Raw genomic sequence first — 26484 nt, forward strand, 5'->3', positions numbered from 1 at the left:
CATCGTCATTAGATGATTAGACAAGAATACAAGTTCAAGTTTATTAATATTAATTAATTAATATTAGTTATAATGATTGATTTTATTAAGAATATTATATTTTATGTAGGAAATATGATTTAAAATACTTCAGTCTGTCAGCGCCATCTAGCACAGTATAACCGCAAGAGCATGGCAACGTTTACAGTGTTCTGTATGCCCATGTTATAATTCGTAAGTTAAATTAATATTGTTATAGCAAACAGGTGTTTAATTAAATGTACAAGTTTTTGCTGATCACAAAAAAAATTGGAAGGTATTGTTTTAAATATTATTGATTATAATATACGGAATGATAGTTCTAACTTAATTTGTTTCCGTATAGATGTCGCCGCTAAGGATCTGATAAATTTACTCCAAATACATTTCTTAAAATTATTTATTACCCTTAAATCTATCTTATATGTATATACAATCAAACAATTGGAACTTTGTTTTAAATTGATCTAACATGAAATCATAGATTTCATCAACAAAATACAGTGTTATATTAGCAGTAACACCAAAATTATATAAATAAACATATATATGAAATAAAAATAAGCAAAAATAAAGCATTCTAATCTTAATGAATCATAAAACTACAGAGAAAACTTATTAAATATTTAGCATTAGCCGCAAATAAATCTAATTTCTTTTCCTAAATCTTCTCGCTATCCATTCGGGTATCCATTTTCTGATTTCTTCTTTTATTTGTCTATAGACCATGATGATCAGTAGAGGGACGGCGAATAACTCGTTGCTGAATAAGTAGAACCAACAAGCTACCGCGAACATTGCCAAATCAGTGAGCCAGTCCACCATGCTGCGTAGTTTTACCTCTGCTCTAGCTTCTAGGTCTTTCTTGAGGATGTCCTTGTTGATATAAGCCAGATCCAAGGACTCCAGGTATCCCGAAGTTTGAGTCATGATTTCTTTCAACATCGGGGCTCGTTTAACTGGAAGTAAGGTTGGTGATGGGGTTTGGGAGCTTCTCTGGACGCTTAAATCTCTTCTTGCTGGAGAGGGAGACTTGTTAAGTTTTCTCTGTTGCTCGCTGACATTGTTCCAATTTTCTGGCCTTGTTGGTGAGATACCAATAGCACGTCTTGATACGCTGGTACCTCTTTTTGATGGTGACTTGGATCGACTCACGGATCTTTGTCCCTTTGTCGTTCTACGTCTTTCTTGATGAACTGGTGTGTTGAAGTTGGCTAGTTGTATACCGATCGATTGGGTTTGGCTGTTCCTTCTTATTGGACTTAAATTTTTAGGAGACATACTAACTTCGCTGTCACGTCTTATTCGTTCAATTCTTTTGGGTTCTGGACTTAAGGAACTTCTTGGAGTTGGTTTTGGTTTGATGTCGATCGGTTGAGGCTGAGGTGGAGGGTAATCTGTGAGGCTGCTTCTCCTTGCCGCTTCTCCTAAATTGATTTTCGGTGTTGGGCTCGGTAATTCGAAGCTTGCCTTCCGAGGAGGCGCATGAACCACTGGGAACGTATCGTAGTGATCCGTAAAACTGCTTCTCCTGTAACTGGACATGCTTTGGTATCCACTGTCTTGACTAAGGCTTTCTTTGGAGTGGGTTTGGTCTTTATTGATAGGTTCAGGTTGATGAGGTCGCGTTTCAGTTACGTTATAGTTAATTTGAGGATTGCTTTTCCTTCTCTGTCCCACCGACTTGACGATGCTGTCGTAATGATCTGCAACTATTTTCATGGCCTCGATGTCTTTCCTCTTATCTAGTAACTTCTCGGGAATTACTATACTTGCAGCTGTGATGCCTGTGATTTGTGCTACGGTGGATATACTGGGTAGCTTAGCGTTTGGTGCTGGTGGTTTCTTCACCGGTTTTACCACTTCTTTAGTTTGTTCCCACAAATTACCTGAGGTTAATGAAAACGATCTTTTACGTGGTTTCTTTGGTTCATCGCTCTCGTCGCCAGATGACGTGGATGCCAGTGGTGGTAACGCGGGAACTGCTAGTGATTTCGATCGATTTCTCTGCAAGACGACATCGGGTCTCGGCGATAGGGACCTGGTGACTTTGGTGGGTGATAGTGGAGGCGATACTGACGGCGAAATCGTTGGGGATTCGGATTTTTTCAGTATGGGTTTGGGAACGAAATTTGGATCCGGCAAGTCTTTAGGTTTGGTCAGGATCTCGAATGGTTCCTCACTGTGGCGTCTTAAGTTACTAAGACCACATGCCGGTCTGTAAGTGGCTTCTTCCTCTGTTAAACCATTATCGATATGCACCCTTCGACTTTTCACTACCTGAGATTTGAAACGGTCCATTTCGGAATCCGAATCACTCTCGCTCTCGCTCAAACTTTCCTCGTACTCCTCCATCCAGCGTTTGGCTTCCTCATCACTCACCGGTTTGTGCTCGAAACTATTCTGAGAATACAGTTTCCTACCGATAGGTTTTACTTCAATTTCTGAGTCATCAGCGTCGTCAGAAACTGACGATTCTCGATTCAGGATAATTTCGCGCTTGATGTCAATGGACACCGGAGATTTTTTCAAAGTTTTCGGGGACAGATCCTCAACTATCTCATTGGGACTCTTCAAACTGAACCGTTTCTGCGCCCATTTCGCTTGCTGGTTCAAACTACCGGCTGACAGTTTCCTCCTCAACGAGTGTCGACGATCCAAACCAACAATATCATCGCTGTCTTTAGAATTAATTTGTATTTTTGGAATATCCAGGCTCTTGTCGGGGTTGGTGCTTCTAATCCGTTCCAGTTCGCGTTCTTCTTCCTCAGCTGCCTGGTAGAATCGCATCATAGCTCGTTCGTGTAACAAGTCGGTTGAACTGGCTGAGTTCTTCAGTGGAGGAAATGGTTCAACCTCCAGATTGCTGAGCTCGGGGGCAGACAGGGATAGCGGAGGTGGGATAGAGTTTTCGTCAAAGTTGAATATATCCGATTGGTCTACAACAAATAAACTGTTATAATATCACAACCTTAAATAACTAATACACTTATATTGTTATGAACTATTCTAACAGGTCAATTAAAAAGTCCCCGGCCTACCATAGCAAAACACATCTTTTTGGCAAAATTATTTTTTTATTCAACAAAATTCCCTTCAAAGGTGATACCATTTTTGTAATACTATTTCCCTTTGCTCCAAAATAGGCCTCAGTTTCGGCGATCACCTCTTCATTCGACGAAAATTTCTTCCCAGCGAGCATTATTTGAGATCTGAGAACAGGAAGTAGACGCGGGGGCCCAGATCTGGAGAATACGGTGGGTGAGGAAGCAATTCGAAGCCCAACTCATGGATTTTTGTCATCGTTTTCACTGACTTGTGACACGGTGCATTGTCTTGGTGAAGCAGAACTTTCTTTTTCTTCAAATGCGGCCGTTTTTCGGCGATTTCGTCCCCAAACGATCCACTGACGCTATGTAATAGTCGCTGTTGATGGTCCTTCCTTTTTCAAGGCAGTCAATGAAAATTATTCCATGCGCATCACAAAATACAGACGCCATAACCTTGCCAGCCGACTTCTGCGTTTTCCCACGCTTTGGAGCGGGTTCATGGTGTGCAGTCCACCCGAGTGACTGTTGTTTCGACTTCGGAGTGAAATGATGAAATGTTTATTAGGTTTGATTATCTTCAAACACTACTCCGAATCATCAACTTGTCGTTGTTTTTGGTCAAAAGTGAGCTCGCGCGGCATGCACTTTGCACAAAGCTTTCTCATACCCATAAGTATTCGTTAATGATTTGATGTACACGTTCAGTTGATATCTTTAGCGTGTCTGCTATTTCATTCAATTTCAATTTACGGTCATTCAAAATCATTTTGTGGATTTTTTAAATGTTTTCGTCGGTAACAACCTCTTTTGGGCGTCCAGTGCGTTCACCATCTTCGGTTCTCATTTCAGTACGTCTATACTTAGCAAACCAATCCTTGATGGTTGATTTTCCTAGGGCAGTGTCCGGAAACTCGGCGTGAAGCCAAGTTTTTGCTTCAACTGTATTTTTCCCTTCAAAAAGCAATATTTTATCAACACGCGAAATACCTTTTTATCCATTTTTTCACAATAACAAAAGCTACTTCACTCAAAATGCTGTAATTCAGAAACTAATGATCCGACAGCTGTCAAATTAATACACGCATCTTTTGAGGGTTTGGGCTAACTAAAAAACATATGGATTTAATTCTAGTAGCGCCATCTATGTGTCAGGCCGGGGACTTTTCAATTGATCTGTTAATATATAATAAACCATTTATTAATTTTTTTAACTGACTTGAAAAAAAGAGGAAGTTACATGTTCGACTGTATATATTTTTTAATGTATGTTCGCCGATTTCTCCGTCAATTATGGACCGACTTTCAAATTTTTTTTTCGAAAGAATGTACCTCCGAAGTATTCCCATTGGAACCGAGTCAGAATCTAATTGGGGGAAGCGGGGCAAATCTAGGGAATACCGAACCCAAACAATACAAGAATAATGATAATATTTTATGACATATACACAAAATTAAATTACGAACAAAACAAATCTATTTTATTGTTCATACCTACTTCAAATGTTATGTGTTAATAATACTGAATGGAAAATAATACCCTAAATTAATTTAAGTTTAGGTAGGTATTAAGCTAAATTGTGTCTATATAGTAGAATATAAAATACGAGTAGTAGATAGGTTAAATAAGGTTTTAGTTTATTTTCATTTATATATCGTTGTATTATTAAGTACAAATTTCTAAAAGTTTTTTTTTTTAGTTAAAAATCTAAGTTTGATTATTTTTTAATTTTTAGTGAGCTCATTATTTATTTTTTGAAGTCGGTTCAATTGTTTTGTTAAAAATATTTTTTTAGTGCTGTATAAAATAACAATACAAAACGTTTATGAAACAGTGACAGAACAGATATCTAAATATCTAAATTCATCAACGGTGAAGAGACTGTTAAAAAACTTACTAATCAGCACTCACTTTTTTGAATAAATCGTATTATATTACAAAAAAGGGTGATTATATTAGTTGAAATATTTAATTAATTATATTTGCCGGTTGGCGCAGTGGTAAAGGCCAAAGGACGGTTCACCTACTGTTCCGATAGTCGCGGGTTGGAATCCTGCTGGGGTACGGTCGTAAATTTATTTTTGTGATGTTTTAATATTTGTGATTGTCCTTAGGCCTTAAGAGTGCATAATCCCACAAGAAAAATGATCCCAGTCACGCCAGTAACCAGGCTAGGTAAGACCGGATGTCTTCTGGGATGATTTCTAAGTTGTTGGTGTATAAGTTCTTAATTTCGAAGTTGGTCACTCGCCAGTCGGTAGTCTTAACGCCGAGGACCGTGGTTCGAATATATATATATATATATCGACTATATTTATTGATGACATGTTACAAAGAACGCCCTGAAGGACCAACAAAGTTTAAAGAGTGTTAATTGAAGGAGTTTTTGGACGAACACCAACGCTCAAAGTAACACTCAGACGGATTAGCAGTTGATGGGTCAAGTGTGTCCAGACATTTATATGCGATGGAAAAGTACAGGCGTTGAAACATGGACTTACTATAATGATTCCAAGTACAAAATATACAAATTATAGTTATTGCAGAAGAGTGATCGACATCGATGCGGAACACTCATAACCATAAATACTTGCTTAAGGTACAATGGAATCGGTAAACTTTGTTATGATCTACTAAAACCAAAGGGTACTGTTACTTAAGTTTCGAGCGCCATTCGAACTAGCTGAATGACGTGTTATTGTAGAAAATCAAGCAATTGTAAGTATAAAACGAGAGGTCGTCTTCTTGCAAGAGAATGGATGAACATGTTGCAAAAGTTGGGAAGAACAATTCTGTTGCTCGTATGGGAAATTCTATTGCATTCAGAGTACTCACCAAACCTCTAATTACCATTTATTCAGTTTGATAAGGCATGGATTGGTCGGTAGAGTGCTTCGAAATACTGAAGAAATGCGAAAATGAATACATTATTACATAGCATCATCCATAGCATAACATCGCCGTGTTGATAGAAGGATGGTAAAAAAATAGTAGAAAAGGATAGAAAATAAATGTTTGATTATATATATTACCAAACTATTCAAATTTTCATTTTGGTTTTAGTTTTATAGACGTGCACTATACACAGTAATTACAATATAGGTTTTAAAAAATTGAAATCATCGGATGGCCAGATATATAAAAGACGGCAATGTGAACGATATTCAGTTAAAAGCCAACTTTCCAGACTTCAACACACCATCCAAGTACAAAAGTTGGATACTCTGGTGATTGCTCAGTAAAATGTGGAAAACAGAAATATATTGATCATTTATTAAAGTATTGTAGATATTTTGGAATTGATAAAAACATTTCAATTTATTTTCAAGAGAGATTTACGTTTTCATGTTCCCAGGGCTCAAATAACTCATCAACTGAAATAGAACAACAACAAATTCTTGGTTATTTTTATTTTCATGACCCCTTGAATCATTAAAAGTGTCGCATTTCTTACCCAAATTATTACTAGCTAAGAAATGTGAACAAATGCCCACAGTATATGTTTTGGTAATTCAATTTTTTGTGTCCGAAGTGTAAGATGTTGGTGAAGCTGATGTAGGATTCCAACGGATTTCAAAAGTAATGTTTTAAGATACATAACTCAAAAAAATGGCCTATAACTAGGACAGAGGTCAACTTTGGGTTGTTATTTAATTTACAGTTTTGGTAACAACACTTTGCAATTTAGCTGAAGTTTCATTGCAGCTTTTGAAAATCTAAGGTGTATGCCAAGAAGCATGTAATGAAAATATTAAGAAATTATTCTGTAGAGGTTAGCAAGTGCATGGATATATTTTATATAATGTATTAGATTATACCTTTCACAATACTGTCAATTTCATAACAGATTAACAAAAATAAGAATAAACATCTATCGTAAAACTAATTGTACTTAATGTTTTAAATTTTAAAAATGTTTAGTGTATTAATTATTTTCACACCAAAGATAACAAAATTGTAATGAAATAGCATTTTACGGTTGTCGACCGTGTATTAAAGCCAATGAAACAAAATCTACCCATGTAACTTCTAACTTGTATAGAAGAAAGAACAAGATGCCCATCAGTGTATATTAATAACTGCCATCTTGGCGAATATCTAGACAGGCGTCTTACTTGGAAGTAGCGCCTGATAAACGTAAACAATGTGGGTTTTAGAAACAAATGTATTGGTTTGCAGTCGCAATTCGAAGCTCAGAATAACAAGACACTGATGTACAAATCAATAATTATGCTCATTTGGTCAATTATAGACAATTTAATATAGCTGTCATGCAACGGTTTCAAAACAGTGTTATACTCGATGCTCCATACTACGTCCGTAATAAAGTGATACAACATAATATCCCACGGAAGCCATAATAAATGTTAGTGTTCTTGGAGTGCTTCGAAAGAGTGCTTCCCAATTTTCGTGTGAAATGTGAAGACGTACACTAACATCCGAATTTATTATCACCCGATACTAAACTAAGATCTTTTCAATAAGAAATCACTTACTGAACTTAAAACATTGAAGCCTTGGTTTCTATAGTTTCCAATTTTAAATAAAAATGTTATTTTAAATTCGTTAACTGGAAGAGTCGTTTGAAACATTTATTGAATTTGAACACCACCAAATTCTTTACACTATAATATAGTATGAGATTTGTTCTAATGTGTAAGCTTCAAGCTATATGGAATTTTTTATTGTCGTGTATTGCTTGTTTTAATCCTTCATAGTACCTCAAATAGAAAAATTAACAACATAATAGCAACCCTTTGACAGTCTTTATGTTTTCAAATGATTTTATTTTGTTTAAATTATTTTTAACCATTATATTTTGAAACATAAAATCTTATTAATAAAGTTCTTTTAGAGTATTAAAATAGTATATAGCTTAATTTTAGCCAGCACTAACTTAAAATAAATGAATGAATGAATAACACGAGATTAAATCTTCTCAAGTTTAATATATGTATGTATGTATGTGTGAATGTTATAGTGGATGCATATGTTTATCAATATCATTCATGGATTTTTCTAAATAACAAATGCAACATTTAATGATTATATTATTTAATTTAATGATTGATACATACATATATATATATATATATATATATATATATATATATATATATATATATATATATATATATATACATACGTATACGTATAAAGTTTTACAAATATGCATAATTGTAATTACGACCCAAAGACATGTCTCAGCATTGTACAGAAGTATATTAAAATATATGTTTATGAAAACAATTAGGTCACAGTACCTGTTTTCGACTTGTAGATAGTGTCAGAAAATTTTAACATATACACATTGGACCCAGCTTGTATTGCAAATATATAAAAATGCATGTATATATGTAATAATATATATAATTAATAATATATATATAATTAATAATATATATAATTAATAATATATATATAATTAATAATATATATAATTAATAATATATATAATTAATAATATATATAATTAATAATATATATAATTAATAATATATATAATTAATAATATATATAATTAATAATATAATTGTTTATTCGTGTTGAAATATCGATTATTTAACGGATAGGGTAAATGTTATTTTATTCGTACCTTTCTCGTTTTCATCGGAATATAAGACCAGCATGAACTCTGAGCTTCCAGTCATGGTGGCACTATGTTCTCTGATTAACTTTTTCTTTGGCTCGGGACTTTTCACTTTTATTGGCTCAGGCGAAGGTTCCTTCTGCGCTGGAGGAGGTTCAATCTTCACCTTGTAGACGGTGTGGTGGTCTGGTTTAGACAGTGATTCTCGTCGCATATCTGCAATATTATTAGGAGCAACAAGAGGCTCGGCGATTTCTTTGCGATTTTGAATTTTGATTTCCGGACTGCCGTACGCCAGATCTCTGGCGAGCGACGCCCTGTCGAAAATAGATTTGTTGATCTGGGAGAAGGGTTCACGACGTTGGACCGCTGGGGAGGGTTCCGGAGTCTGAGGCTGGCTCTTGGTCTTGGTTCGTTTTGGCCTTTGTGGTGGTTCCGTTGATATTTGAGCGGGATGCTCTACCCTGGATGATGATTGGGAGCGAGGCTTGTTTTTTCGCCTTTGTACCACCGGATGCATAGATTCTTGCATGGGTAAAGCTTCTCTAGGTTGACTGCGACCTCTAGGAGGTGGATGGTTGATTCCTCGCTTAGGATCCGGTATAAAAACGATTTCAGATTCGTCGCTGGGCTCGCTGACGCCGTAAGGACTCTCTGCCTTGACCCTAAACTTGTATTCGCTGCCTTCAATCAGATCTCCTAATATCGTCGTCAGTTGTCGACTGGTTGCAGCTTTGAGCCACACGTCCCAACCTAATCGGTAGTATTCCACGATATAATTCCCTATCTTACATCCGCCGTCATCTTCTGGAGTGGTCCAGGATAATGTAACCGATCGTCCTAGTGCCATGACCACTCTAGCCTTTCCTGCAAAGAAACCACCATGTATATTAGACATTTCCAGTGGAGTTCAAATTAATTTACCAATAGGTTTACCTGGAGGGGATGGCTTATCAGTCACGGTCACCAGGAAGGAGGCGGCGTCTTCTCCGAGCTTGTTCACAGCCTTGATCTGGTATTCCCCGCGATCTGTCCGTCTGGCTTCGTTGATTTTAAGAATGCTGGATTTATCGACGTATTCGATCTCATAGCGGTCGCTGTTCTGGATCGACTCGCCGTTGTGGCTCCAGAAAACTAATGGGGTGGGTCGTCCAACAATAGATACTTTAAGCCTGATCACCTCACCTGAAATATAACAAGAATATAACCATGCAGTAATAACTGTAACAATAATAACAAGTTAAATATTATAAAACCAATTAATTCGTATCTATCTATAAATGCATTCTTATCATTTGCGTAGATTAACAGATTGACTAGAGAATCTGACGTTGTTATGGTACTTGCAGTGCTAATTTCCTCTTTTGCTGCGGCTGTAAAAACGACATCAGAAACAGAAACTTACGAATGCATAATAAGTAATATGGATTCAATATAAAATTATTTTTATTCCTGTGCATTTTATTAACTTGCAATTACTTGAGTAATGAAAAAAATTCAAACAAACCAATTATATATGTTTATTGAGGTAAAAGAGACGAAAATTCACGTTAAAAAGCTTTAGGAATGATAATTTTTAAGATACGAGATTTTTATACGAGTTTTTTTTAATAACAGACTTTTAACTATATGATTTCAGAACCAGACATTATATTAAAATCCTTGCATTATGAATTTGATTCAAATTAATTTAGTAATATTTATCAACATTAAATATTGTCGATTGAGACTTTGTGCGTTCTCTGATAGTCTTGGTGATCTTTTCATATTTTCTATATATGATTTTTAATGCTGCAAGCCTCGAAAAGTAGTAGCCTACGTCATTCGTTTTCCACAGATGTTTCATAGGAATTGAATTCCCAAAATCTAGGAAAACTGAGCCATTTTTGTATTTAATTGGATATGTTTGTTGTGATTCCTTGTAACTCATATCAGATACTTCAATTAACGTCATCATCATCGATTTATAGTCGGCGCTTGAGGGTGTGACTTTCAACCTGTTCTGACACAACCTGTGTGACTTTCAGCTGATCTTCTTGCGTTGGACAATATTAGTATTCTGTTTTTAAGATTGCTTATGATTTTCCGTTTGCTGTTCGCTGTATCTTCCATTAAAAATATCTCTTTCGCCTCAGAAGTTTGTGGCGAATTCGGTCACCTTCAGCAGACAGGTCCCGGCCGTTGTATCTTGTAAAGCGTCGTTGTTATTCTAATTTTTGCATCTTGGGAATAACTTTATTTTTAATACGACTTGGGAGAGAAACGTACAGATGCCAGACTGTAATAGTGTTCAAATCTCGACATAGTATATCATTGTACTACAGGTAAATCTATAAGTTATTAAAATTTTCTGTAAATTTTCATTACAAAATGCTTTTTCTAACAAGAAGCACTAGCCGAATATTGTGGATAATAAATACGTTAATTTATACATCAAGAGTTAAAATGAATGTTGTAAAAAATATTAATAATTTTAATAAATAGTTTTATAGAATTTGAGTTCCTTATTTGTTGGTGAGTTATTAGTTGGACATAAGACAAAGTAGAAAGTAGTATATTAACGATATCGATAGAAGTGTAATTAAAGATTATCAACCTGCAAAGGTGATATTCCAGATTTACCTAAAGTACATAAAATGATATCTGAATATAATGATGCCTGAAATAAGCACTAATACATATATTGACAGGAAAAAAAATTAGAACGAGTGGAATGAATGAGTAAAGAATGATGCAATATTATTTTTGAAATATAATATCAAATATATAAATGAAGTAATGAAAATGGACAGCAGTTAAAAGGAAACTGAGAAATTAGAAACGAAACGAAACAGGAGAAATTATGAAATAGTGTATGACATTTTATTTTTTGAATCTTCTTTCAATTATTTTCATTATTTATTTTTATAGATCTCAGTTTTGAAGAGTCACTAGTTCATTTAGTTATCATAAATACATACGTTTAATATAGATTTCTAAATTGCAAAAAATATATATCCTATTGTGTTCGTTATTGTTTTAATGTACATGTTAAGGTCAAATATCAATTTCAAAATTGTTTCATTGTTATTTGACAAATAAAATTATTCCATATTTATGTTTGTTGACATAAAAGTAAAGAAAGATCATATATACTTATATTTGATATTCTGAAGTTGTTATTACACTTCTGAAAATAATCTTACTTATGATACTTTTGTTACGATGTTCAGCAGTGAAGTTACAACTTACAAATACTTTGTTAATTATTGAGACTTACTGGAAATTATATTTAATTACATGCAATTTAATAATATTAGTAACTGATAATTCTTGAAATATTTTACGTATATTTTAATACATTTTGATATACAGACATAAAATGTTTTAATTAATTTTATATATCAAATATACTTCTGACTTTATGTTGATAATATTGGCAAGTTTCAGTACCATAATTATGCTACAAACATGATAAATTTAAAAAATCGTTGTCGAATTCCCACCACTGGGCGTTCACTAGTAGTACAGTTAATAGTTAAAGTTCATAAACAACATTTAACAGTTATTCATAATCAAATAAAAGCTTTAAAATATTCTATAGTATTCATGATATTTAGTTTTAGTGAAAATTGTAATATTTGGTATTTAATTTTCAATTAAATAAATTTTAGTACTCCTGTAATTCTGAAATTACTCACCAATTTCAAACAAAAGTCCCTCCTCGTAGTTTCGAGGAAGTCGTATATTTGGAGGGGCTTCCACTGTCAGTTTGGCCTTGGTGGAGGCGTGACCGGCTTTGTTCGTGGCCGTGCACTTGATTTCGCCTTCATCAGACAACGAGGTCTGGTGAATCGTGAGTACGCTTCGGTCGTGTTCGGTGAGGATTCGAATTCGTCGGCTGCTGAATATTTCAAAGCCATCTTTGAACCAACAGACCTGAAAAATAGGACAGTTGAGCGGCGACTCCACCAATCGATGAAGGACCTACCTTCGGAGCTGGCTGACCCATGAAATGTACAACAAATTCGCTCTTGTTGTTTTCCAAGGAGACCGTTTCGATTACTTCTTGGGTGAATTGCGGTGCGGTTATGGCCGATCTTTGTAGCGTTACCGTGATTGGTTCCGAGATCTCGGAATGGTCGGAATAACCGACCGCATTTTCTGCACTTACTCTAAACTGGTAACGCCATCTACAAGTATACAATTAATTTACTTCTAATAATATTACTTATAAACTTGGTAAAATGAAAAATAAACAACTCAACTAGCTGGAACCAGGATGTATGATGCATGATGTGTGAGAAATAATATTATATATACAGTCTTGGTCTACTGCATCTTCTTCCCATGAAATTTTTTATTTGACCGTATGGTTTTCTTTAAATACTATTTGCATCACCTTACATTTTTTTGAATCTTAACTTTTAGGTGTTGTTCAGTCTACATATGGTATAAAGTTAAAGAATATGTTGAAAGTTATGTATAGCATGATATGAAAGAAAGTAATATTTGTGTCGGCATATTTTATAAATGTTTTAGCAATATTATAGCAATTTTTTTGAATAATATAATAAAAAAACATGACGTAATTTTCTTTTATCCATTCTATATGGAGCTCTGATCTACTGCATCATCTTCCTTTTTTGTTCCTTTATTCCATTTTGTTGTTTTCTTTTTGGACAATGTTCGCCGAATTTTCTAATCAACTCATATAATTAAAGCATATGGCGAACGTTATGTAAACTGTATATATAAATGAATACTGTATTTTTTAATACTTCAGCAATGTATTCAATGTGTACAATCATATTCTTACTCCTCATTAGTCTTTATTTGATGTCATTCATTGCTCTAGATTTTACGATTATTCAATAAATTTATGAAGTATTACCAATTTTGTGATGACTGTAACTTTGTTATTTTTTTCCTATTTTTATTGCTTTTAACAACTATATACCCTAATATTATATAATATGTATATATAATATGTAAACAACTGCTAAACTAGCAGTCTTAACTATTAAATTAATTTTTCTTTTCGTTGTATTTTATAGCCTTCTTTTTACTAATGAACACGGTGCATGCTGCACATGGAACAAATACCGTAATAAAGCTGTAAAAAGACAGATTTTATAAAAACGGTATTTTGGGAAATAAATATAAGAATGTTAACAAGTCAATTGAAAAGTCCCCCTGACACATAGATGGCGGTACTAGAATTAAATCCATATGTTATTTAATTAACCCTAACCCTCAAAAGATGCTTGTATAAATTTGACAGCTGTCGGATCATTAGTTTGTGAATTATAGCATTTTGAGTAAAGCAACTTTTGTTATTGTAAAAAAATAGATAAAAAGGAATTTCGCGGGTTGATAAAATATTACTTTTTGAAGGGAAGAAATACAGTTGAAGCAAAAACTTGGCTTGATGCTGAGTTTCCGAACACTGCCTCAAGAAAATCAACCATCAAGGATTGGTATGCTAAGTTTAGACGTGCTGAAATGAGTACCGAAGACGGTGAACTCTGTGGACGCCCAAAAGAGGTTGTTGCGACGAAAACATTTAGAAAATCCACAAAATGATTTTGAATGACCGTAAATTGAAATTGAATGAAATAGCAGACACTTTAAAGATATCAACTGAACGTGTATATCAAATCATTCACGAATTCTTGGGTATGAGAAAGCTTTGCGCAAAGTGGGTGCTGCGCGAGCTCACTTTTGACCAAAAACAACGACGACTGTGACGAAAATGATTCGGAGCACTGTTTGAGGGTAATCAAGCATAATAAACCCGAATTTAATGAAATAGCAGACACTCTAAAGATATCAACTGAACTTGTACATCATATCATTCAGGAATATTTGGGTATGAGAAAGCTCTGTGCAAAGGGGGTGCCGCGCGAGCTCGCTTTTGACCAAAAACAATGACGAGTTGATGATTTGGAGCAGCGTTTGAAGATGATGAAGCGTAATAAACTGCGTAAAAGAAGCGTAAAAAATAAATAAAATAAAAATTTTTGCGTCGATATGTGACAATGCATGAAACATGGCTCCATCATTTCACTCCGAAATCCAATCGACAGTCATTCGAGTGGACTGCACACGATGAACCCGTTCCAAAACATGGGAAAACGGAAAAGAGTCGGCTGGCAAGGTTATGATGTCTGTATTTTGAGATCTGCATGGAATAATTTTCATTGACTACCTTGAAAAGGAAGGGCCATCAACAGCGACTATTACATACCGTTATTCAACCGTTTGAAGGATGAAATCGCCAAAAAATGACCGCATTTGAAGCAAAAAAAAGAGCTGCTTCACCAAGACAATGCATCGTGTCACAGGGCAGTGAAAACGATGGCAAAAATCCACCCATCCATCGTATTCCCCAAATCTGGCTCCCAGCGACTATTTCCTGTTCTCAGATCTCAGAAGAATGTTCGCTGGGTAGAAATTTTCGTCAAATGAATAGGTGATCGCTAAAACTGATACCTATTTTGAAGCAAACGACAAATCGTACTACAAAAATGGTATCGAACAGTTGGAGGAAAGGAAATTATGTTGAATAAAAACTATTAAACCACTAAACTGTGTTTTACTATGGTAGGTCTGGAACTTTTCAATTGACCTGTTAGGTGTTGCATTAAATTTTGGTTCATTATCTGCATAAGTTATATTTTTGAAATTGATATCGAAAAGAAGTAACAAGATTTAAAATGTATTATCGTTATTCACTTCAATTATCGAAGCTAAACAAAAACTTACCCTGGTTCTAGACCACTTAAGGTTATTTCTGGATATGGTGATGGTAGTGGCGTCGCCCGTACCCAATGAGGTGACCCAACTCGTCGATGCTCCACCAGGTATCCGGATATGGGGGACCCTCCATCGCTGATAGGCGGTGTCCATCTCAGTGTAATAAGATCGGGAGTTCCATCGGCTGTGGCCAAGAGTGCAGGCTTACCAGGCGGAAAGGGACGAACTATAAATATTAAAACATGTTTTAACTTTATTACTTTCAATGAAGATTCATTATATCATTACATACATGCAAATACAACCAGTAATTTATTAATGATATATGAGTGACAAGTTTCGAACGCGATATATGTTTTAATACAGGCACCTTAACAGTTTTAGGCCATTAAAGATAACGTACATCGGTTACACTAACGGTATGTGACATAAACAACAACTAAATAACATTTACTAGTTACCAGAATCAAAACTTTCTGTGATTCCTTTGCCCAAGCAAGAGCCTACAGTAAGAGAAAATTATTACCGTTACTATAAATATGTCTAAAAATAATTAAACAGTGTTTATTAACTATAATCTAAAAATATAATAATATCTAAACATTTATATTACTCGTGTAGATTAAAAAATGTAAAGTATTTTAATAAACTCTAATGATGATTGAATTTAATAATATGTGAAATCTGTAATATGAAAATTCTGAGTTTGTGTTCGCAAAACTCGGAAAGATGATGGATGGATGGTCTTAAAATTCTTACACAAAATTGCATTTTAACAGAAGTGTGTTTATGTAGATATATAATGTTTATGTGTATATATGGTTTCAATCTCAATATATTTGTGTTCGAAAAGTTTAAAATAAAAAAATTAAATAACAATAATTTGAAAAAATGTAAAAGATTTAAATAATAACATAACAATAAGACCTTGTTATCTTCTCATAATACTACTTTGTTAAGTTTTGAAATATATAAACTATTAAAACAAGTAATTTATATAATGAATATGTTAATTCCGTTTGAAAAAATAAAGATCAAATAAGAGGAAAATACGAATAGTTTCCAATTAATTTGTTATTTTTTAAATACATTTAATTGTAATTTAGCTTACCTAGGATATTATTATTTACCAGTTATATTATAACTAATTGTTTGTATAAAATTTGAGAAATATATATGTACTTATCTCGATTCCTCTTGCGTGATGTACTAATACAATTGCAACAAAACAATAATAATAAAATAATTTAAAAATTCAGATTATATCAAGCATATCTAGTGTAATATGTAAATAAAAAATCCTGCAAAATAATAAGTTCAATACAAATATCCTACTGATACACTTGTATATTTATAGATTGAGTTATCTATATGAATAAAAATGAATGACTAAATGTATGATTAATCCACAAACTTCAGGAAGGCTGGACCAGGTCGGCTTATTCCTTTCTAATACTTGTCCGATGATGATTCTTATGAAGAGAAAAATACAAAAAATTGTTTGGAAAAACGGAAAAACAACTTCTCTCTTACCCACACAAACTATTATAAATGAAACCTTAGGATTAATTTAAATTACTTTAAATGCATCAGCATATTTAACACACTTTAATTCTTCCAAACCGTATGGTGAAGAAACGATTTGTTGTACGGATAGGTTAAAGTAATTAATCGATCCTAGAAAACAGATGTTCTATACATTTACTTCCTGTTGTTTTATTCAAACAAATCAAAAGAACAAAACCATAATATAGAGAAAAAAATAGTTTTAATTACTAAATTTATGTTTATGAACATAGTCTTAGAACTATTGAATGATTCAGTGGATTTGATTCTATTTACGATATAGAGGTTGAATTTGACGGTTTTCAGTGAAGTCTTTCCCTTATAACCTTCTAATCATCATCAACCTTCTAATCATAACCTTCAAGTCCTCGTCATTTAGCTTATAATATTGTAACTTTCAGTTAGGTAACTATATTGTGCAAATGGCAAAGTGAAATTACATTAGGTGAGCCAGAAGAGTAGTCATTGGTTTCGGCATCAGAATTTCTGCATATTCTTATATATCTCCAATATAACGACATCTTGCAAATTACTTCATTTGGAGCAACAAATGTAGTTCGGACTATTCCATACCAGTTTTCAAGGTATACAGACGGGTTATCTTTGGTTTAACGTTCACATTTGCGGTTGTATATGATCGCAAAATTATCTCTTCTAGTAAGCATTACTGATGTCATCATGGAATGTACTGTAACTTAGACAAAACAATGTCTGTCAGGTCAGCTAGTACTTGTAACATATTGATATTATTTAAAACCGGATAAATATTATTAGAATACCAAAAACAAAGCTCTAAATCACATGTTGACTTTAATAAATAAACAAAAATCAGTATCGTGAACAGCATCAGTTGTACGTATTTCGTTTTGTGTAATGATCTCTTACCAGTCGGTTCTGGCTGTATCATGATTCTGCGCTTATTGAACTTTTGATCATTGAAATAAATACATTTTGTTAATAATAGTAAGCATTTAAATGGATGATCTACAAACCGATAATGAAAAATTAATATATTTAGGCCATGAAAGTTAATGAATAACTGCGGAAATATTGAATAAAAGGTTCTGGTATATATAAAATTATGTAAAAAACAAAAACAATTTTATTTATTCACTAAAAATCTACTACTACTAAACCACATTAAGGAATGTTGAGGCTAATTTGAATTGTTTTTACATTTTGATGCACTATCTTCTCTTATATGATGGTGCTACTTCACTTTACATTTAATGAAATGTCTGAATTTTTGGATACTTCTGTGGTCATGAGAATACTTATATTGAATAAAACCATTAAGAAAAATGACCATTCATTTTAACTGAGAGTTTTGACTGGGCTAGTGGAACAAAAGCCCTTGTTATATTAGCTGTTTAATAGTCTTCTGATAATTTTTTTGCACTGAGTGTTACTGTGGGAATACTTATACTGAAGAAAACTGTTATGAAAAATCACTAATCATTCATTAGCTGTTTGATTGTCTTGTGATTACTTTTTTACTTTATCAAGACAGTTATCACAAACAATTGCTACAATATATATTACAATATTTTCAATCTTTTCCTGCTTTCTGGCATTATGACTTTGCATCTATGGTTCCTTGTTACTGGTTTTTATTGCAACAATATGTCGTTAAATCTGTTCACTTGGCGTTGGTAGATATCTGGTGCAAAACTGAATGAAGCGGTTTGAGAATAGACTAGCCAACGGTTCGAAATGTTATATTCAGCATTTTCAAAACATATAAACATCTAGAAACAGTTGATTCATCACCTTTAAAATTGTTTTAAAGTCCAATCAAAATCGGCAGTTGAAAAATTCAAGCGACTCAACATTTCTCTCGGAGTTTCTCAAACGCTCTAACGAGTTTCGGAAGAAGGTCGAAGAAAACAAAGAAATTTGAGGGGCCCATAGATGTTAGTATAAATTGAATAATCCAATAATACTAAAAGGGAAAGTGTTAACAGTTTCTGATACTCATACTTCGCATTTTCGCGAACTGTTTTAAAGTTTTTAAAGTTCTTTAAGAGTTTAAGCTAAGTCCCAATGAGCCATGCAAGTTTTTTGCTCCTAACTACAACACAAAACACGCAGTTGTAAAATTCAAGCGACTCAACATTTCCCTCAAAGTTTCTCCAACTCTTTAATGAGTTTCGGCGGCAAGTTTCTTCAAGTCAAACATAAACGAAACAAAGAAGGTCGAAGAAAACAAAGAAATTTGATGGGCCCATAGCGGTTAGTAAGCATTGAATAACCCAATAATACTAAAAGGAAAAGTGTTATTAACAGTTTCTCATACTCATACTTCGCATTCTCGCGAATAAATAATGCTGATAAAAAAAGTTAAAAATATTAATAAGCGCCTAATATAAAAAAATATAACAGAACTTGGTTCTATAATATAACAATGTTTTCATCTCTTCCATTCAATTATTCTTAGACAATCATTCTTTCAAGTGAAGTGTTTATTTTTTATTAGAATATAGTTCGATGACTGATATGGGATTATAGAATAATATGAAATTTGTTTTAGAAAACTATAAGCTTATAGCCAATGGATTATTATTATTCCAGTGGAAACAAATCAAATTAAAAGCATCACAATATTGATGTTTTCCAATTATAATTGAATTGAATTGAAATATCCATTAATTATTTGCTATAATTTAGATTAGTCGATATCTTATTTTAAAAATCTTCAATAGATCTCAATCACCACAAACGAAGAGTTATCGAAAAAAAGTGTCTAGTATTTAAATATAGAAAACACTATGAGCATTCTGAAAAAAAAATTGGCTGTTATCTGGAATTAGTGGGTGTATATTATCGCATAGATAGACAAGATTATACTAGGAAGATTCATTATGCATCACAAATAAAATCCCACATTTCATATAGACGAATATCTGTCTAATATCGAACATTTTCCTGATTCTAAATCAACGAGAAAAAACAATAATAAAATCGCTTATTTCCAACGATAAAATTCGATAACATGTATCTATATATATCCTCGCTGTTTGCTAGGACTGACATCATTTCAGTTTATTTCGTATTTATTATGAAATTGGGTCCGATTTAGGAACGTTGGATGTTAGCAAAGCCACGCACACACAGTTAAGAGATTGGTATGGAAAAATATGATCGATTTACCTGCTGCCTTCCAATGAACTTGTTTTTTATTTCGTGCCTTTGGGTATGGTTTGGTGTGAGCGTTCCCCATATCGCATCATGGCACCGGCTGTGGCAGATGCCAAGCTGCCGTTTGACAGGGCACTAAAATTAGAAACCAGTGTAAATGGTCCCCGTGCAATCGTTCGTAGTTAAAAATATACTGGCGCGGTGTTTGATGCGATCACCAATAGATCGAGCGTCCAGTACAAAAACTGGAATGATATGCGTTTTGTAAGGTGGACTATTTATCTATTTACTTGACCTTTGTACTGTTGTTGCATTTTGATCCAATACTTTTATTCGAAAGAGAAAAATACGCACATTTACATCAAGCACTGCGCCGAAGTTTGCCAAGCTATTCCTCACGCCTCTCATTCATATATCACTTTGTTCAAAAAGGTTTGTGATATTATAACAAAAATGAAATTTTACTTCATTTAAGACACTAAAAGAACTATAAGTCAAAGAAAGTTAACTTTAGCCAATAGGGAAACATTCGCCTTATTATTACAACAATTCTTACTTTTTGATCTATATCACAAGTTTACGTTGACTTACCAAATATGATCAAAATTATTTTCTCGCCAGTTTTTATATAATAAAGATACAGATAAAACTAATCAGTCTCAAGGATTTTTTAGGACCAAGTCCATTTAACTAAAATAAATGAGAAGATATGTAAATAAATAACGGACATACTACGTTAGAGGTAAAATAAAGGGATGCCTGTACAAAGAGAGTACGTAGAGTACAAAGAGTAGAAAGAGTAATAGAGTTTAGGTATACATACCTTTCAACAAAGTAGTAAATTTACTTAATCTAAATCACAATACAGTCACAATAGTTTGAAAGGAGCCAATTGAAAAGTCCCCGGCCTGACACAATAGATCGCGCTACTAGAATTAAATCCATATGTTTTTAGTTAGCCCTAACCCTCTATGGGTGTATAAATTTGACAACTGTCGGTCATTAGTTTGTGAATTATAGCATTTTGAGTGAAACAACTTTTGTTATTGTGAAAAAAATGGATAAAAAGGAATTTCGAGTCTTTGCTTTTTGAAGGAAAAAAATACAGTTGAAGCAATACCTTGGCTTGATGCTGAGTTTTCGGATACTGCCTCAAGAAAATCAACCATCAAGGATTGGTATGTTAAGTTTGAACGCCCAAAAGAGGTTATTACCGACGAAAACATTAAAAGAATCCACAAAATGATATTGAATGACCGTAAATTGAAAGTGAATGAAATAGCAGATACTCTAAAGATATCAACTAAATGTGTACATCATATCATTCACGAATATTTGGGAATATATGAGAAAGCTCTGTGCAAAGTGGGAGCCGCGCGAGCTCACTTTTGACCAAAAACAACGACGAGTTGATGATTCGAAGCAGTGTTTGAAGATAATCAAGCGTAATAAACCCGAGTTTTTGCGTCGATATGTGACAATGGATAAAACATGGCTCCTCATCTGAGTGGACTGAACCCGATGAACACGCTCCAAAGTATGGGAAAACGCAACAGTCGGCTGGCAAGGTTATGGCGTCTGTATTTTGGGATGCGCATATAAGACTATTACGTGGTGTTATTGGACTGTTTGAAGGACGAAATCGGCAAAAAACGGCCGCATTTGAAGAAGTGCTGCTTCACCAAGACAATGCAACGTGTCACAAGTTAGTGAAAACAATGGCAAATATCTATGAATTGGGTTTCGAATTGCTTCCCCATCCACCATATTTTCGAGATCTGACCCCCAGCGACTATTTCCTGTTCTCAGATCTCAAAAGAATGCGCCCGCTGGGAAGAAATTTTCGTCCAATTAAGAGGTGATCGACGAAACTGAGGCCTATTTTGAAGCAAAGGACAAATCGTGCAACAAAAATGGTATCGAAAAGTTGGATGGTCGCTATAATCAGTGTATCACGCTTGAAGGGAATTATGTTGAATAAAAAAAAATTATTTTGCCAAAAAAAAAATGTTTTACAATGGTAGGCCGGGGACTTTTCTGTTTACATGTTAGAGTTCTAGGAGCTTTTTTTAATGTAGTGGTACCTATTAGAGACCTAATCCACCTAATTTACAATTGTATATACTAGTAATGTATTTTGTTTTCATTAGAGAGCATATTTACCTATTACGGTTAATTTTTTTTTCTGTTGCAGTGCTTCCTTGTCCGGTCATTATGATATCGCTGTATTTCTTCTAATTTTCTTCTGTTAGTATCTGTCTAAATCATTCTTGATAAAACTAGATTTAACGACATCATTCGCCCTAATTCATTTGCCATATCTGAAAAACAGTTACTTATAAGTTATATATAAACAGTTAACATATCTATGAACACAGTTATCATACGGTTATCTTACATTAGTTTTATTTTTTTTCCAATCTCATCACCCTATCTTCGTAATTGTTAGCATTGGATCATAATCTCTCACCTGGAAAGTTTTATTCACTCACTGTCCCTTTCTTAGTCGCAATTCAAATCAATAACTAATGTTTTAATTTCTATTCTATCTAACATTTGTCTAGTCTACGTAACACAATTCCGCCTTTTGAAACTTTTTTATTACGTATACCTGATGGAGTTCATACAAACCAGGTGTTATTGTGGGCAATGGTTCTTTCCACATATTAAGACAGCTTTTACTTGTAAAGCAATCGAAGTTTGACAATTGAACGAATTTCGTAGGTTGACTCAGTTACATGGTCGAACATATGAGACGGCATCGTATCGTTTTGGAAGTGTGAATATAAGTAGAATTAAATGAAAACTGGAAAAATTAAATATTTTTTGATTTTAAAACGAATTTACAACTTGCCATAGGCAATATATTAAACATCTTGGTGACGTGACTTCATTGTTATTTTGAATAGAATATGTATCCGATATAATAAAACAGTATAATTGTCACTTTGTCACATCAACATTAACTAATCAATCACATCAATTTTATCTTTTTGTTTTGAAGAACTTCAGACAATTGACAACATGGTCAATCTCAGTACTAACCCAAATTACAATTTTATAGGCTGATTCGATAATTTTTAACCACCTAGAACAACTTTTTCCCAATTAAATAAAATATATATATATATATATATATATATATATATATATAGCGACCTTGAGGCATGTAGAATTGGCATGCTTGAGTACGAGAATGAATATCTGGCAACCTCGAGACGTTTTTCTGGGAGAACATTTTTTTTGTGGCATAGAACAAATCTGAAACATCACAATGACAAACTTTAATCCTTTAAGATTAAGATATGTTGAATATGTATGAATATATTTAGACTACTCTTCGAACATTTAGTCCATTGATGAGAAAATAAGAAGTAAAACGTCATATATGCTATATATAAATGATTTATAATAATATAATATATAACATATATAATAATGTAGGGTAAATTACAGTATTCGCAGCTGAATCAAATAACATAGTATATTATACAAAGACTCATTATATAATAAAAATAGCTAGAAAAATGATCCTTGACAATTCTTCAAACATTATTTGATAAACTTCGTTCAGTGATTCCTTTTATTTTTTCGGTCCTAGGTTAATCTTAATCTGAACTTTCATTTCGACAATATCGCAGATATATCTGTAACTTAATTTTGGCTATACTATATAATAGGAATAACACAATTAGGTAAATACCTGAAATAAATGGGGAATGAATTGACACAAATAATTTAGGCAACGTTAAATATAAAAAATGACAAGTGAGTGACATTTTATAAATAGAAACGGGAGCATATCCGTCTAGTCTGTTCTACCCATGAGTAACCATAACAACGCCGTTGTTTACAAACTGTCAAGATAAATAATCGATAGCTGTTTATCGTTAATTTACTTTTGAATCTATTCCAGAGAATATTTCCCATTCCCATCATGACAAACATCGCCGGGCTTTTGGTGTTATTTGTGACCAGCTACTTTCTCGTCATCGATGCCGCATCAACTAGTACTACAGCAGCCCCAAAATGTGCCTTATTTCATGACATTCTCAAAGTCATCCCCGCCGATAAAGTCAAGGAAATCGAGAATAATCATTTGAAGAACGATGAAGGTTTCAGAGCGGCCATTTCCTATTTACAGAGCTCGAACTGGACAGACTTGGTAGGTCAAGTTTTGAAAACGCCAGAGTATAAAGAATTCGAGAAAATGGCAGCGAAGGTAAGACTATATAAAGATACATATGAAAAAATTATAGGTCTGACATTATTTATTCCATGAGAACATTCAGTATTTTATTACATAAGAACGAATATAAAAATTGATTGAATGACGAAGGGTTATTACTGCTTCTTATTATTTATTTCTTTTCCCTTAATATATTATCTATAAGTATTTCCTGGCCATCCTGTCTTTTTTGGAAATGCCTCAATTTTTATTTGAGTGCTATTTAATTTTTTTGTTCTAAGTTTTCTTGGTATTTCTATTATTTTCGTTTTTTTTGTCCTATAAAATGGCTGTTTTTTTTTCTTTCATTTAGATTTTCTATTATTATTAACATATGTATTTAGCTCCTTGCTATTTACTATAATTTGTTCTATAGTTTTCGCGATATTGTTTCTTATTGATTCCGTTGTCCATCCCTTTTATTCCAATTATTATCGTTTTATATTTTTATAATAATTGTTAATAAATATTATAGTTTTTTGTGTTAATAGCTATTTCATAGTAATTTCGTTACATATGTAAATCTTCTTCTATAGTCCTTTCTTATATGGGCATCTTAATCGCACTTAGTGAATTAAGATACTAATAATAGTTTACTCTTATTTCTAGTAATTATTTTGATTTAATGTATACTATTCTCAATACGCATCATAATTACTTCTTTGCTTTCTGGTACCCCAAAATTTGTTTATTTTATTCAGACAGTTTTAATGAAACGATTTGAAAATTATCAGGTCAAGATCCATGTTGAAGAAATTCTTTGCATTGATATATTTCACAAATTGAACAAGTTACAAGGTGTTAATCGGCCAATCGACTAATTTTTCACCTAATCGCATTTACGTTAATGTCTATAAATGCCTTTTATTTATATCTGATGAATTCTAGTACAATTGAGATTACTGAGCATTTGATCATCTGTTTATATCTTTCTAATTCCTTTTAAAGGGCGTATACTAATACAACAAGCATTGTCGATTGTAAACGTCAGCTTTCAGGTTTGACAGTCACGAAAATTTGACAGAACATCTCTAAAATATATTCTTTTTAATACGATCTATAAATTTGTTTTAATTGTTAACCTTAGATAATTGAAATTTTAGTATAAAATAAATGTTGATGATTTGCTCAAAAACATCAGGAGCTTCATTACCAGCATAAAGATCGAAGGGAAAACCACAGCTGCACCCAATTTGAAACCCTTTTTCAAAGACATCGAGAACATTATACCCATTTTTGAAATCACCAAATCGCTTTCGGCTCAACTAAGTATCTGAAGCTCAAAACTTGTTCTAACATTTTTTTACGTGATGCATTTTGTATCTTAGATAATCCGGAGTTCGTGAAGATTCGTTCTGACATCGCCAGCAAGGAAAATCAGAAAATCGCCGAAAATCTTCACAATATACCTCAGATGATTAAACTGCGTGAAATACTTAAGCAGATGAACTTCGATGTGGAGCCGTACATCGCCCTGATTTATGCTTTTCTAGGATGGACACATCCATAATTAGTGTTTTCAGTGTTTTTGTTCATATTTAATACATTTTGTAGTTAATTTTATATTTTTTAAAATAAAAGTTTGTTTTTAATTATTGGTTTTTAGTTTTATGAATTGAGTTTTTTCTTTATGTTCTATTTATTAAATAATTGTTAAATTCTTTCATTATCTCCTGAACTTCACTTTACTGTAAATACATATGATTTACTTAACTGGTACCTTTAGATTCCAGTTCAGTAAAAAGTGTCCTAGTACCATATGTTATTTACGAGAGCAACTGGTTAGATGCTCATTTTTAGGTTAATTTTACGCTTACATTTTTCTACATTTAGTTTGTTTTGATAACATTACTTATTATTTAATAGAGTAAATTAGTAGCAAATAACATTAAAACATATGCGAGAGGTACATTAAGCGGTAATATGAAAATGAATTGTTAACATTTTAGGTTATTAATTGATATTCTGAGCTTACTTTAACAAACAGCTTTATTTAATATACCTATCTAAGTTGAAGACTCTATAAACGATTTTATGAATTATATATATTCAACAAAAATGTGGTTTTTCTGTTAATTGACACTTATATATATCTAAAAACTATCATAGAGAAATAGAGATTCAACTTAACAGGAAATTTTGGAGAAATGTTTCGCGA

At 33.1% G+C, this 26484-nt stretch overlaps 2 protein-coding genes across 6 annotated transcripts; one reads left to right on the forward strand and one right to left on the reverse strand.

Annotated features, from left to right (window-relative positions):
- Positions 1–403: 403 nt before the first annotated feature.
- On the reverse strand, positions 404–20288 carry MnM (myomesin and myosin binding protein). Of its 4 annotated transcripts, none has more exons than XM_076406682.1 (8): positions 20111–20288; positions 15856–15897; positions 15404–15620; positions 12627–12828; positions 12337–12574; positions 9581–9841; positions 8663–9523; positions 404–2957 (listed from the first exon to the last, which is right to left on the reverse strand). In XM_076406682.1, the coding sequence occupies exons 1-8, from the start codon at positions 20178–20180 to the stop codon at positions 667–669; spliced, it is 4182 nt and encodes a 1393-aa protein (XP_076262797.1). In that variant the 5' UTR covers positions 20181–20288; the 3' UTR covers positions 404–666. The 4 variants fall into 4 exon arrangements, with proteins under 4 accessions (XP_076262797.1, XP_076262798.1, XP_076262801.1 ...); XM_076406683.1 differs by having other exon boundaries at positions 9593–9841; positions 20111–20283; XM_076406686.1 differs by lacking the exon at positions 15856–15897 and having other exon boundaries at positions 9593–9841.
- On the forward strand, positions 5096–25922 carry LOC143197893 (uncharacterized). 2 transcript variants are annotated; one of them, XM_076406688.1, is made up of 5 exons: positions 5096–5127; positions 5181–5241; positions 24015–24320; positions 25430–25595; positions 25655–25922. In XM_076406688.1, exons 3-5 carry the CDS (start codon positions 24036–24038, stop codon positions 25834–25836), a joined length of 633 nt encoding a protein of 210 aa, XP_076262803.1. In that variant the 5' UTR covers positions 5096–5127; positions 5181–5241; positions 24015–24035; the 3' UTR covers positions 25837–25922. The 2 variants fall into 2 exon arrangements, with proteins under 2 accessions (XP_076262803.1, XP_076262802.1); XM_076406687.1 differs by lacking the exons at positions 5096–5127; positions 5181–5241 and having other exon boundaries at positions 23934–24320.
- The last annotated feature ends 562 nt before the right edge of the window (positions 25923–26484 follow it).

The sequence above is a fragment of the Rhynchophorus ferrugineus genome, unplaced genomic scaffold, assembly GCF_030347505.1.
Source record: "Rhynchophorus ferrugineus isolate W39M unplaced genomic scaffold, kcgeb_rfMv2 rfM6, whole genome shotgun sequence".
NCBI lineage: Eukaryota > Metazoa > Arthropoda > Insecta > Coleoptera > Curculionidae > Rhynchophorus > Rhynchophorus ferrugineus.

What these genes read in the sequence shown, in the direction of transcription:
- MnM (XM_076406682.1), bottom strand. Translation starts at nt 20,180, where the DNA reads ATGGGGAACGCTCACACCAAACCATACCCAAAGGCACGAAATAAAAAA. An exon ending in CACAGAAAGTTTTGATTCTG is followed by an intron (nt 15,621 to 15,855) that starts GTAACTAGTAAA and finishes TAATATTTATAG; the next exon opens with TTCGTCCCTTTCCGCCTGGT. An exon ending in TTCCGATGAAAACGAGAAAG is followed by an intron (nt 2,958 to 8,662) that starts GTACGAATAAAA and finishes TATTTGTTGTAG; the next exon opens with ACCAATCGGATATATTCAAC.
- LOC143197893 (XM_076406688.1), top strand. Translation starts at nt 24,036, where the DNA reads ATGACAAACATCGCCGGGCTTTTGGTGTTATTTGTGACCAGCTACTTT. An exon ending in TCGAGAAAATGGCAGCGAAG is followed by an intron (nt 24,321 to 25,429) that starts GTAAGACTATAT and finishes TTGAAATTTTAG; the next exon opens with TATAAAATAAATGTTGATGA. An exon ending in ATCGCTTTCGGCTCAACTAA is followed by an intron (nt 25,596 to 25,654) that starts GTATCTGAAGCT and finishes TTTGTATCTTAG; the next exon opens with ATAATCCGGAGTTCGTGAAG.